Source organism: Neophocaena asiaeorientalis, unplaced genomic scaffold (genome assembly GCF_003031525.2).
Source record: "Neophocaena asiaeorientalis asiaeorientalis breed wild unplaced genomic scaffold, Neophocaena_asiaeorientalis_V1.1 scaffold259, whole genome shotgun sequence".
NCBI classification, from domain to species: Eukaryota; Metazoa; Chordata; class Mammalia; order Artiodactyla; family Phocoenidae; genus Neophocaena; species Neophocaena asiaeorientalis.
Genome location: NW_020172985.1, coordinates 556,684 through 568,142, shown reverse-complemented (window position 1 = coordinate 568,142; position 11,459 = coordinate 556,684). Strand labels below are relative to the sequence as shown.

General features: G+C 53.1%; 1 protein-coding gene across 1 annotated transcript in view; it reads right to left on the bottom strand.

Annotated features, from left to right (window-relative positions):
* Nucleotides 1-1,980: 1,980 nt before the first annotated feature.
* Nucleotides 1,981-11,459, bottom strand: part of CLTB (clathrin light chain B) — an 18,572-nt gene continuing 9,093 nt past the window's right edge. Inside the window, exons 3-5 of the mRNA XM_024742182.1 lie at nt 7,918-8,035; nt 7,545-7,656; nt 1,981-2,435 (exon numbers count right to left, since the gene is read on the bottom strand). Of these exons, the coding sequence (XP_024597950.1) occupies nt 2,264-2,435; nt 7,545-7,656; nt 7,918-8,035 (402 nt within the window). The 3' untranslated portion in view covers nt 1,981-2,263. The remainder of the gene's footprint in view (nt 2,436-7,544; nt 7,657-7,917; nt 8,036-11,459) is intronic.

Sequence of the window (11,459 nt, the reverse complement as noted above, 5' to 3'; positions counted from 1 at the left end):
TTGCGGTACGCGGGCCTCTCACTATTGTGGCCTCTCCCGTTGCAGAGCACAGGCTTTGGACGCGCAGGCTCAGCGGCCATGGCTCACGGGCCTAGCCGCTCTGGGGCATGTGGGATCTTCCTGGACCGGGGCACGAACCTGTGTCCCCTGCATCGGCAGGTGAACTCTCAACCACTGCGCCACCAGGGAAGCCCTGGTCTTTGGTTTTAGGAGAAAACAGACTAAAGACTGCAGGGGCTCTTAGAATTCCAATAGTCTACTGATTCTCCAACTTTCCTGGTAACAGTCACCCTGGGGTACTTATTAAAAGTAGAGAGTCTCTACAGTGATGTTATATGAAAACAAAAAACAAAAAACTGAGCTTTCCAACAGTTTTCAAACTTTCAGTAGAAAACCTTCCTTCATATGAGGCCTGCCATGGTTCTGTCAGAGGCAGGGGGCTCTGCCTTCCACTTCTGCTCCTGACCCCAATCCCACCTCCTGAGAGCACCTAAGGCTCCACTGATCTAGACCATCTCAGCTTGGTTCTTGATGCATTTTGTGGACCAGGAAACTGAGGCTTAGAGAAGCAGCGTGGTGTAACAGAAAGAACATAAAGCATAATCCCCAAAGCTTGCCAGTGGCTTGTGGCAGCACCTAGTGTTTTATGGCTAAGGAAAAAAGGAGGCTGGGGACCTGAGCAACCTCTAGAAGAGAGGCAACTCATGAGTTTCTCATTCATGTAAAGTCTCAAACAGGTGTTCCTGGTCTGCAGTCATCCCTAAAGTGTTGATTCGGATTCAGGTTCCTTCCATCTGTGACTCCATCACTTTCAACACCAGCTGAATGACTTAGGCCAGCTAAGTTTCTTGCCCCCACCATGCTCTTTCAGCTGTAAGACAGAGATTAAATGTAAAGCAGTACTTGTGGTGACCCTTGGCCTCCACAAGGAACAGATATGAAGTGGTGAGGACTATGGCACTTCTAGAGAGGATGGCCACTATTTTTAACTGTTGGTGTTGTGGGCTCCCCCCACTCCAAAAAAGAAAAGATTAGTTGAAGTCCTAACCCCAGTACCTCAGAATGTGACCTTATTTGGGAATAGGGTCTTTTCAGAGGTAATCAAGTTAAAATGAGGTCAGTAGGGTGGGCCCTAATCCAATATGACTGGTGTCCTTATACAAAGGGGAAATTTGGACACAGCAACAGACACGTATAGAGTGCAGGCGATGTGAAGATGAACTCAGGATTGTAGTAATGCTTGTACAAGGCAAGGAACACCAAGGAACACAGATACTTCCCTAGTGCCTTTAGAGGGATCATGGCCCTGCTGACACCATGATTTCAGATTTATGACTTCCAGAACAGTGAGACAATAAATTTCTGTTGTTCTAAACCAGACGCTGTGGTATTTTGTTATGGCAGCTCTAGGAAACTAATACGGTTGGCAATTAAATATTTTTAAACATTGTTCAGATCACAATGGCTTGAACATAACCTGTTTGCAACTCTCTTGAAGGGGAAGGTGTTGTCACTGATTGTTTCTCCCAAATCCACAGAAGAGCACAGCTGAAAGAGGCAGAGGGTCCTGACCAATCCCAAGGAAGGGTTGTGGCAGAGGCTACCTTCACCAGCCCCTCACCCAGGCAAAGAGGAAGCACCCACCGGGAACCTCTGGTCTTGCCTCTTCCCTCCAAGCTGCTTCCCCTCTGGGTGTCTGTGGCTATATGACAGACCAACAGAATCCCTATGTCATGGGTTTGTTCAAGGATCAGAAAGGATCAAGCTTGCAAAAGCATTCTGTGAGAGGTTGTCTTTCCTCCTGGGGCTGGAGGCAGCAGACATAGACAGATTGGGATGCCCTCTGCCAGCTGGGAGCTCCTGGGTTACCAGGGAAATAGCCCTACCTTCTCTCAAGCCCATGAAGCTGGGAAAGTTCTAAGCACAAACAGCCCTGACGCCAGTTTGTGGCTTCCAGAGAAATGAGAATGAAATAAGTGTAAAAAGAGTTAACAACACACCCTTTAAGCCAAGAAAAAAAAATACATCAGGAGGGACAGTCACAATTTTGTGGACTGAGAGGAGATGTGAGGGGCTGGGCCGTAGGGCCATGAGGGAATGACAGTTGAGAGGGGTGAGGGTTCCCCTTCCCGGCCCCGGGAGATGGCGAGGAACGGAATAGGCTGTGTAGCAGCTGCTGGAGGCATTTCCCCCCTGGCCAAAGCAGCTGCTCCTCCTCTGCCCGGCCCGGCCCCTGTATGGCGGCCATGTTGGTGGCAGGCTCCTAGCGGGACAGCGGCGTCTGCTTCAGGGACATGAGCACCGAGCGCAGGCGGGACACGTCTTTGCACTGCTTGCTGCTCTTGGGGTTGAAGTCACACAGCTGGGCCACCTTCTCCCACTCTGTGCCTGGGGTCTCCTCCTTGGATTCCTTCACAAAAGCCTCCTCAGATGCCCTGCAGGTGGAGATAGGACAGAGGTTTCATAGCTGTCTGCCTTTCCCCTTAATCAGTGATGCTCTGCTCCCACTGAGCAAGGCTGCTTTGTCCAGCCTACTCTGGGGTCCTTTGTCTAGACGTCTCCTCCCCAGCCCCGGGCCCTCTGACCTCAGGCCCCCAGGAACAGCCTTGCCCTCAGAGGAAGCCTAGTTTGGTCCTACCTCAGGGCCTTTGTACTTTCGGTCACCTCTTCCCCCAGACCTGTTCATGGCTTGTTGCTTCTTGTAATTCAGGTCTGAGTGCAGGCCTTACCTCCTCAGAAAGGTCTTCCCTTGCCACTGTAGCTCAAGTAGCCTCCTACCCCTCCTGCCCCAGCACTGTCTGTTCATTACCTCTCTATCAAGAGTTCCCAAACTGGGGCTCCTGACACCTAAAGGCCCTTGGAGGAACTAATGCAGTATCTCAGCTATTTTCAACATTTCCAAAAACTGAGCAGGACATTAACTAACCACCTAGCTGAAGTCTCTGGTTCAGCATTGCCTCGGGGTTCTGTGGACCCTATAAGTGTTCTTTAGAAAAGAGCTGTGGTTAAAAATGTATAGAAGAATCAGTTAAAGAAGATCTTCAAAACAAGACTTGCAAAGCCTTTAATGTGCTTATGTGCACCACGAATGTGAGTACACGATGGATATAGAATCTGCCATGTCCCAAGCATACTTGACTACAGAACTCTTTTTAGCCCCAAATGACTGTTATCTCTTTGGCGCCACAGGCTGAGGAATGCTCCACTGGAGTCTTTGCCTTTGATTGGAATCAAATTAGGGTGGAAACTGGTGGGTTTTTCATCAGAAGTTCTGGCTGACAGTTACAGAAGCCAGTGATTAAAGAACAATGGGGAAACGAAGTATAATAAATGTAGTTTAGTGGACAAAACCTAAACATGGGAGTCATTAAGAGAAAAGCAATGAGGGATTCTGGGGTGGGGAGGGCTGGGTCTCTGTCCTGTTTAGCCAACAAGTGTCCCTAAAGCCCCTTTCTCCTTAGAAGCCCCCTGCATCTCAAGCAGGGCCAGTTCTGCCACATGCCAGGCACTGACTGATGGCAGGGAGCTCTCCACGTGATCCCCACGGCTCAGGATGAGCTGGCCCCAGATCAGGTGACCCGGCCCCTTGCTAGTGATCTTGCTTCCCTGGTGTGTGCTTATTTCCTAACCTGGGAAGGGAGGATCAGTGCCTCCACCTTGCTGATCTGTCTCACCGGCCTGAGAATCAAACAACGTAGCAGGTGTGTGTAGGCTTGAGAAAATGTAAGGTGCTGTGTGGCACTGGCTGACCAGTGGGGCTGAGGGGAGCGATCCTAGGAGCTCTCTCTTCTGGGTCAAGAGGCTTGCCTCTAACCTTGTTGCTCAAAGTGGGGTTCATGGTCCAGCAGCACCGGCATCACCGTGGAGCTTGTTGCAAATGCAGAATCATGGCCTCACCTCAGTCCTTCTGAATCAGAATCTCCATTTTGACAAGAGGCCCTGGTGATTCATAGGCACATGGAAGTCTGAGAAGCGCTGGTCTAGACTATTCCTCTCTTCAGGACTCCCTTGGGTGCTCCTTGGACCATTTCTTCGGGTGCAACAGGAGCACTGAACGCCCTGTGGTATTACTCAGCGCCGATGCCCTTCCTCCATCCCCACTCTCCTGCTTGAAACCTCCCATGGCTCCCCGCTGCCTTCAGGATCAAGTCTGAGCTTTTTAACATCTCATGACAGGCTTTTTGCAACTGGCTCCAAACTGACCTTCTCTCCCCATTCCCACCGCTCCAGGCGCTGCAGGCCGCTAGATATTTCCCATCTCATCGCCTTTGCCCCAGCAGCTTTTCCCACCTAGGATGCCATTCCCTTCCCACCCTCCCCACCCAGCACACTCCTTCTCACACTTTAAGGGCCGGCGGACTCTGACCTCTGAAGCCTGCCCGGGCTCTCCCTGAGCCCACTGTGTCCTTGCATGTGGCTCTTATCACAACACACTCTTGATCATGAGCAAGTTGGGGGGACAGACCGTGTGTGTCTTACTCCTGTCTGACCAGAGACTGGCACTGGACAGATGGGAGAGTGGACGGAAGGAAGGAGTGGAAAGCTGTTATTCTGGTGTGTCCCATGATCTGTGAGAGAAGCGTTAGCCCAGACAGTGTCAGAGGCCTGCCAAGGGCGTATCCAGAGCGAGGAACAGCAAATATTTGGCACATACACACGTGGCAATCATCACACATTCATCACTGCATTATTTTCTTCGGCTTCACAATCCCCAGCACACTGTCCAGGCTGTCACTACCAGCCAGCGGGGCGGCATAAGAGGAAATCTCTGCCATCTCTGGTCTGGATCAGGCACAGGACCAACTAGACCTCAAAGCAGAAACACGTGAAAGGGAACCACGGGTGGTCTGGACAGGGGCTCATGACCAAATTCAGGCTGAAGTTCTAAGGAGGAGCAGTGCACTTGTGGGCAGGAGCGGGGAATGGCTGTGCACTCTTTATACCTCCAGCACCAGCACTCAATGTTTGTTCAATAGAAGACTCACCCCACTTCCCCCCTCCAAGAGGCATCTCAGAAGGAGGGAGTTGGGCTGCTTTGCCCTTTGCCTCTCTCACCTGGGGATGGCCGGACATTCTTTTCTTTGCCTGGATTTTAGCAAAGCTGTCTCAAAGATGCTCAATAAACATTTGCTGGAGGGATGGAGGGGAGGGTTGGTGCCTGTACCCACCCCTCGGGCTCACCTCCTGCTCTGATCATTGCCCCAGGCCCAGCCATACTCATTTATACCCCACAAGGGGGAGACTCAAGAAACTGCCAGCCACACACAGGCCCTTGCAGAGGAGCAAAGGAGACACGTACACGTAGCCGATGATATCAGCATCTGGCTGCTGGTAGAATGCTTTGTCGGCGATCCTTGAGGGAAGGGGGTTAGGTGGGGGAAGACGGGATGGCAAGATGGACAGACAGGCAGAGGGTTAAAGAGAAAGAGAGACAGCGTTAGTACCTCCAGTTGGAGACGTGTTAGGAAGCATAGTTCTGGAAGGCTCAGCAACTCTCCACAGTCCTGAGAGGAGAGCAGGGATCCTCCACCCACCCGAGTGGGTGGCCTTTCCTAAAACTCAGCCCTATCATATTAGTCCCCCTGTTTACAAACCTTCAGTGGCTCCCCACCGCCTGTGTCTGCCCGCCCCTCGCCTCCGAGGCCCTGCACATGGGAGCCCTCATTCCGGCCCTGTCTCCCGCCACTCCCTGGTGCCCAAGCACAACGTCCTTTCTTTCGTATCATGCTGTTCCCTAGTCTAGAATACCCTCCCCCACCCCCTGCCCTCTTTCTCCTGGTGAACTCCTAGCCACCTTCCAAAGCCCAGGTCCCTAGGCACAGAGGTCCCTCTGCCACCCACATCCCTTGCTTCCACAGCTTTCCTGCAGAGGGCCCTACTACTGAGTTCAGCTGTACCCGTGTGTTTCCCTCCTCTGCTCTTTGAGGACACAGACTGCGTCCTTCTCAGCTCGGCCTCCGCAGTGCCCGGCCCAGGGCCTGGCATGCAGCAGCTTCCAGCTGGTGGCTTCCCAGAGCCAGCCTTTTCCTTTCTGGCAAGTCTTGTACCTTGAAGTGCACAGCCTCAGAGGTAGGGGCTGCTGGCAGTCTCTAATCTGAGACCATTTCTGCAAGGTATTCTCCGGTGGGCCTCTGCTATCTTTCCTGACCAACATCTGTCCCCCTTCTTCCAGGAAGGGCATCCTGATTGTCCTTTGAAGCATCAGCTGCCCCCACTCAGTCCCTGTGGTTTTGGGTGGGACCGGACCCCGTGCACAACCCAAGTAATGGGACTATCGACCAAGCTGGGTCTATGGGAGAGTCCCTCCCCCGAGACAATCACTGGGCCTGGGGTGGGCACGTGACCCACACCAGACCAATGAAGGTCAGGTGGAGGACTTCAGCTAGAGCTGTCGGGAGCAAGAGGCTTATATTCACTGAAGTTGCCAAGAAAATCGAGCAGAAGCCTGGAGCTGCTAGTGGCCACCTTTGCCCCCATCCCAGGGGTGTATGCCCAAGAGTGAAGGCCACGCAGGGGAAAGCAGACCGAGAGACAGTAAAAGTGAGCACTGACGGACTTTGTTTCAGTGCCTGAGTCCACTGGGTCTGCAGCCCTTACCCCTGGCCTTTCCAGTTATATAGGCCACTAACTTCCCTTTATTCTTTAGCCACTTCTGGGTCGAAGCATTATCATTTCTATAAGCAACAAAATCCTGCACACGGCTTGGTTCTTCCCTTCCTGCCAGGCCTGTGTTCTCTGTCATGATAACCATGGCCACAGGGGGCCCAGGTCGAGCTGTTGGCCACTGGGCTCCAGGACGGCCTGGCTTACATCCCACTGGGTCCCAGGACCTCGTCTGCTTACTGGCAGACTCACTTTTGTCTGTCATGGTGAGGAGGTCAGAGCTTAACGGCATACCAGCTCTGCAGAGCTCAGCGCGCTGAGTTCCACAGGCCACTGAGGAAACATCATTGTGGGTTCGGCTTCTCCTTCCTCCGCGTTCTTGCCACCAAATCACCCATCCTCAAGACAGTCCCCCCACCATAGTTCCTCTCATTGTCCCCATCAGTCCTCTCATGTCCCCATAGCTCCTCACGTCCCCATAGGTCCTCTCATGTCCCCATAGGTCCTCTCATGTCCCCATAGGTCCTCTCGTGTCCCCATCAGTCGTCTCATGTCACCATAGGTCCTCTTATGTCCCCATAGCTCCTCATATCCCTGTAGGTCCTCTCATGTCCCCATAGGTCCTCTCATGTCCCCATCAGTCCTCTCATGTCACCACAGGTCCTCTTATCCCCATAGGTCCTCTCATGCCCCATAGGTCCTCTCATGTCCCCATAGGTCCTCTCATGCCCCATAGGTCCTCTCGTGTCCCCATAGGTCCTCTTATGTCCCCAATAGCTCCTCATATCCCTGTAGGTCCTCTCATGTCCCCATAGGTCCTCTCATGTCTCCATAGGTCCTCTCATGTCCCCATAGCTCCTCATATCCCTGTAGGTCCTCTCATGTCCCCATAGTTCTCTCATGACCCTACAGTCCCCTCGCACCCTCACAGCTCCTCTCACCGGTTGTTGATCTTATTCTTCTCAACTTGTTCACTCTGGCGCTGGTTCCATTCCTCCAGGTCCTTCTTGGCCTTCTCCCGCCACTCCTGTTCCATCACTTTGGAGGCAGCATCTGCAACCCCCAACAGGTGAATGAACAGCAGCTTTCCAGGAGGGATGTGAGGCACAGCTGGCTGTGCTTCTGGTTGCTGCTTCTCCCCTCGGCCCCGGCAGGCAGCCCCGGGTCCATCCTCAGCCAATCCCACATTAAGGTGGGGCAGGGCCCCATATAGCCTAAGGCTTCCCCACCCGACCGTGTCCCGGAGAGCCAACCCAGTGGGGAGCCCGGCGCCAGGGGGACCAGCCCAGCTTGCACACTCAGCCCTGCCCTCACCCAGCTCTTGCAGCCGTTTCCGCTGCTCCTCTCTCCATTTGCGGATGCTCTCGGGTTCCTGCGTCAGCCTGTCGACCTGGGCAATTGCAGCGTAGCCATCAGCTGGACCGTTAGCCTCCTAGGACGCAAACACACGGCAGTGTACCCAGCCTGTCCACCTGCCCCTCTGTGTCTGGCGCCTGAGTACCAGGACACCCCCTCACATCTCAAACCACCTCATACCCACTGTCTCCTGGGACTGTACCCTGCCTTTGCACTTGCTGTGCCCTCTGCCAGTAATTCTGCTCCTTGTGTGACCGTGGGCAAGTTACTCAACCTCTCTGTGCCTCACTTTCCTCATCATAAAATGGGCTACAAAATAGCACCCACCCCACAGGGTTAATATGAGGATGAAATGAGTTTAAAAAGTGTAGAGAACTTCAAACGCTTCTTGGCACTCAGAGAGTTCCCTGTGTTTCTATCATTAAAGCCCTGCCCTATTAGTTTTATTTACCAAATAACACAGTCCCAAATGGCCTCACTTTATAATATGCTTACTTGTCCATTGTCTGTCTCCTCCATCAGAATGTCACCCTTGTGGCAACAGGGACCTTGCCTGTCCTGTTCACTGCTGTGTCCCCAGCATCTAGCACAGTGCCTGGCATGTAGCAGGTACTCAATAACTATTTGCTGAGTGAACGAGCAGCCCTGAGATAGGCAGGGTGGCCATGGCTACGACTGTACAGTGATGAAAAACTCAGACTCTGCAGCTGGACCACCTGGGTTCAAATCCCACCTCTACTGCCTGCTATATATGTATGTAGCCCAGGCAAGTTGCTCAACCTTGCCTGGCCTCAGTTTTCTCATCTGAAGTGAGAATAGTAATAAAAGTACCTCTAAGAGCTAGTTGTGAGGATTTGATGCAACAATATTTATAAGACATTTACAAGAGTGCCTGGCATGGAGTGATGGCTCAGTAAATGGTAGCTAGAATTATTATTAATTCCCATTTTATAGGGGAGGAAACTGAGGCCAGGAGAGATGGCACAACACAGTGGCAGAAGCAGGGCCAGAGTCCAGTCCTCTGGCTCCCAAGCCAGGGCTCTGCCCAATTCTCCACGCCACCTGCCAGGGTGGTGACTTGAAGCATTGCAGGCTGAGAGCTCAGCCCAGCAAGGATGGGGCTCCCCTCTGGTCTCGCAAAGCTGGAGACTTTATGATCCAGCCCCATCTCCTGGCATGCCCACTCTGGTTCTCTGTCCGCCCCGTGCATTCCGGTCTGCACACATCCCACACGCCCATGCTGCCGGCTTTTGTCTCCTTTGTGCTTTTCGCCTTCAGTTGTCTTCCCTCCTTTCTCTGGCTGATGAAATCTTATTCCACCCCACAAGTTTCCAGCTCAGAGGTCACCAGCTCTGGGATATTTCCCAGCCCCAAAACAGATTTCACACCCTGTCCTCTCTGTGCTTCTTGTCACACCCTCACCTTCTACTGCGGGTGTCTCCCCGCTGGACCGTGAGCTCCCGGTGGGCAGGACAGGACCTTGTTTATAGCCTCTGAACTCCTGTCCCATCTTTTTATTGCTCCCTGTGCTCCTCCTGCAAGCACTCATTAAAACTGTCACGAGTACCAGCGTATCTTCTCCCCACCCAACAACATCTGTCCAGTGGTGCCTGCTGTGGGCATACAGCTGGTGCTCAGTAAGCAGTGGCCATGTGGATGAAGATCCCCCCCAGGGCCAGCATGTGCCCGGTTCAGAAGAAGGGCTGGGTAAGCGTCTGCCCAAGGGGCTGTGGGCAGCAGGGCGAAGGAGCACGCAGATGTAACATCAGGGCTGCATCTCCAGCTGTCTCTGGGGAGAAGGAAGGGCAGGCCCAGGGCGGAGAGGTGCAGCCTGGCTCCTCGGATCAGGCCCACCCTTGGGTGGGGCAGTTGGGGCGCTGTCCTTATTCCTCTTTCCTGCCCAGCATTACACTTCAACTGAGAGAGTCTCTCAAGACATCTCGAGGGGCCTTACCAGGGCCCTAATCTGGACAACACGAGTTGATCACGGATGTACCTTTCCAGTTCTGGGAACAACCCTGTCCTGAGGCTAGGCTACCAGGACCTCTGCCCAATCCTATAGACTGTCCCATCTGCAGACAAATGCAGTTACTTTTACTTTCTACGTGTTTATCCAGGTGCTACATTTAATTTCTTATTGGCACTCAGGATATCTTAAAAGCCTGGTTTGTTTACATGTTTAGAATCTGCCCTCCCCACCCCACCCTACCCCGCCCCCCCAGTAAGGGAATTCCATGAGGACAGAGACTGCCTGTCTCTTTATAGTATGTAGAACATGGAGGGCCTGGCTGTAGGAGGATTTCAAGAACATTACTTGAATGAATTAACAGATGTTCAGGCTTGGGGTCAGGGATGAACGAGACAGCCCATCAACCGGGAGCTTGCAGAGGGAGTCCCTCACAAATGAGGACCATGGCTGGGGTACATGCATAACACGGGTCATGAAAAGAGTGGGGACAAGGGAGGGCATGACCTTTCTAGCCTGGGAGCAGAGTAGGCTGGGAAGAGATAGGGAAAGGGCATTTCAGACCAAGAGCTGGCAGCTTAAGGACCACATGAGGCCGGTGCCTTTGGAAAAATCTGAGTACAGAGATGCTACCAGGTGTGGAGCAGATGGGGTGGGAGAGGTGGGCTGGAGGGGGTCCTCTGGGTAAAAGTCATCCCATGGTGTCCTTCAGGACCCACCATCTCCATCAAGATTGCCCCAAAATTAAGATTCACAGGTTACAGCGTTTTAAAACTGGCAGAGAACTTGCAATTAAACGGTTCCCTTTGGTCTTTACAACCCTACATGGTGGGTTTCATTATCTTTGTTTTACAGGTAGGAAAAGTCTAGCTCTGAAGTCCCAGGGTCACCTGGCCAGGAACTGGCAGGGCCAGAATTCAAACTGAATTCCTGGGTGTCACACATAGCCACACGTGTGTCCATACATAGCCAATAGGGACCAAAGTTACTTCTGTGTCATGTGATTTTGGTCTCCCTGATAAGTCTACCATCCCAAGATTGGAGACTGCACCCCCTCCTCCCACTGCCCCACGCCCCATTCCCCGTCTGTCTCTCTCACACCCACACACGCACCCCCCTTGGCTCACTCAGTGGCTAGGTCAGGGACTTAGAAGCAGCTTCCAGGGCTACAGAGCACTTTTCTCAACAGACCTGCGGAGGCAGCAGTGCAGGGTTTCTAATCCCAATTTCACAAATGAGAAATCCAGCTCAGAGCAGTGACTAGCCCAAAGCTGTCCAGCTGGGAAAAGCCAGAAATGAAGCGCAGGTTGTCTGACTCCATCCAAACTCCTCTGCCGCAGCTCGCCACAGCGCCCCGCGTAGGAGCAGTCTGGGTGTAGGAGCAGCTTGAGAGACCCTGGGGCTTCTCTGAGGCGGGGTGCGGGGGGTGGCGGAGCCTAGAGCAGCTGCACTGCACATCCAGGGGCACTGCTCAGTGTGGTCCAAGCATGCTGTGCCCAGGCCCTGGGCACAAAGCCTGGCCAAGCTGGGCCTG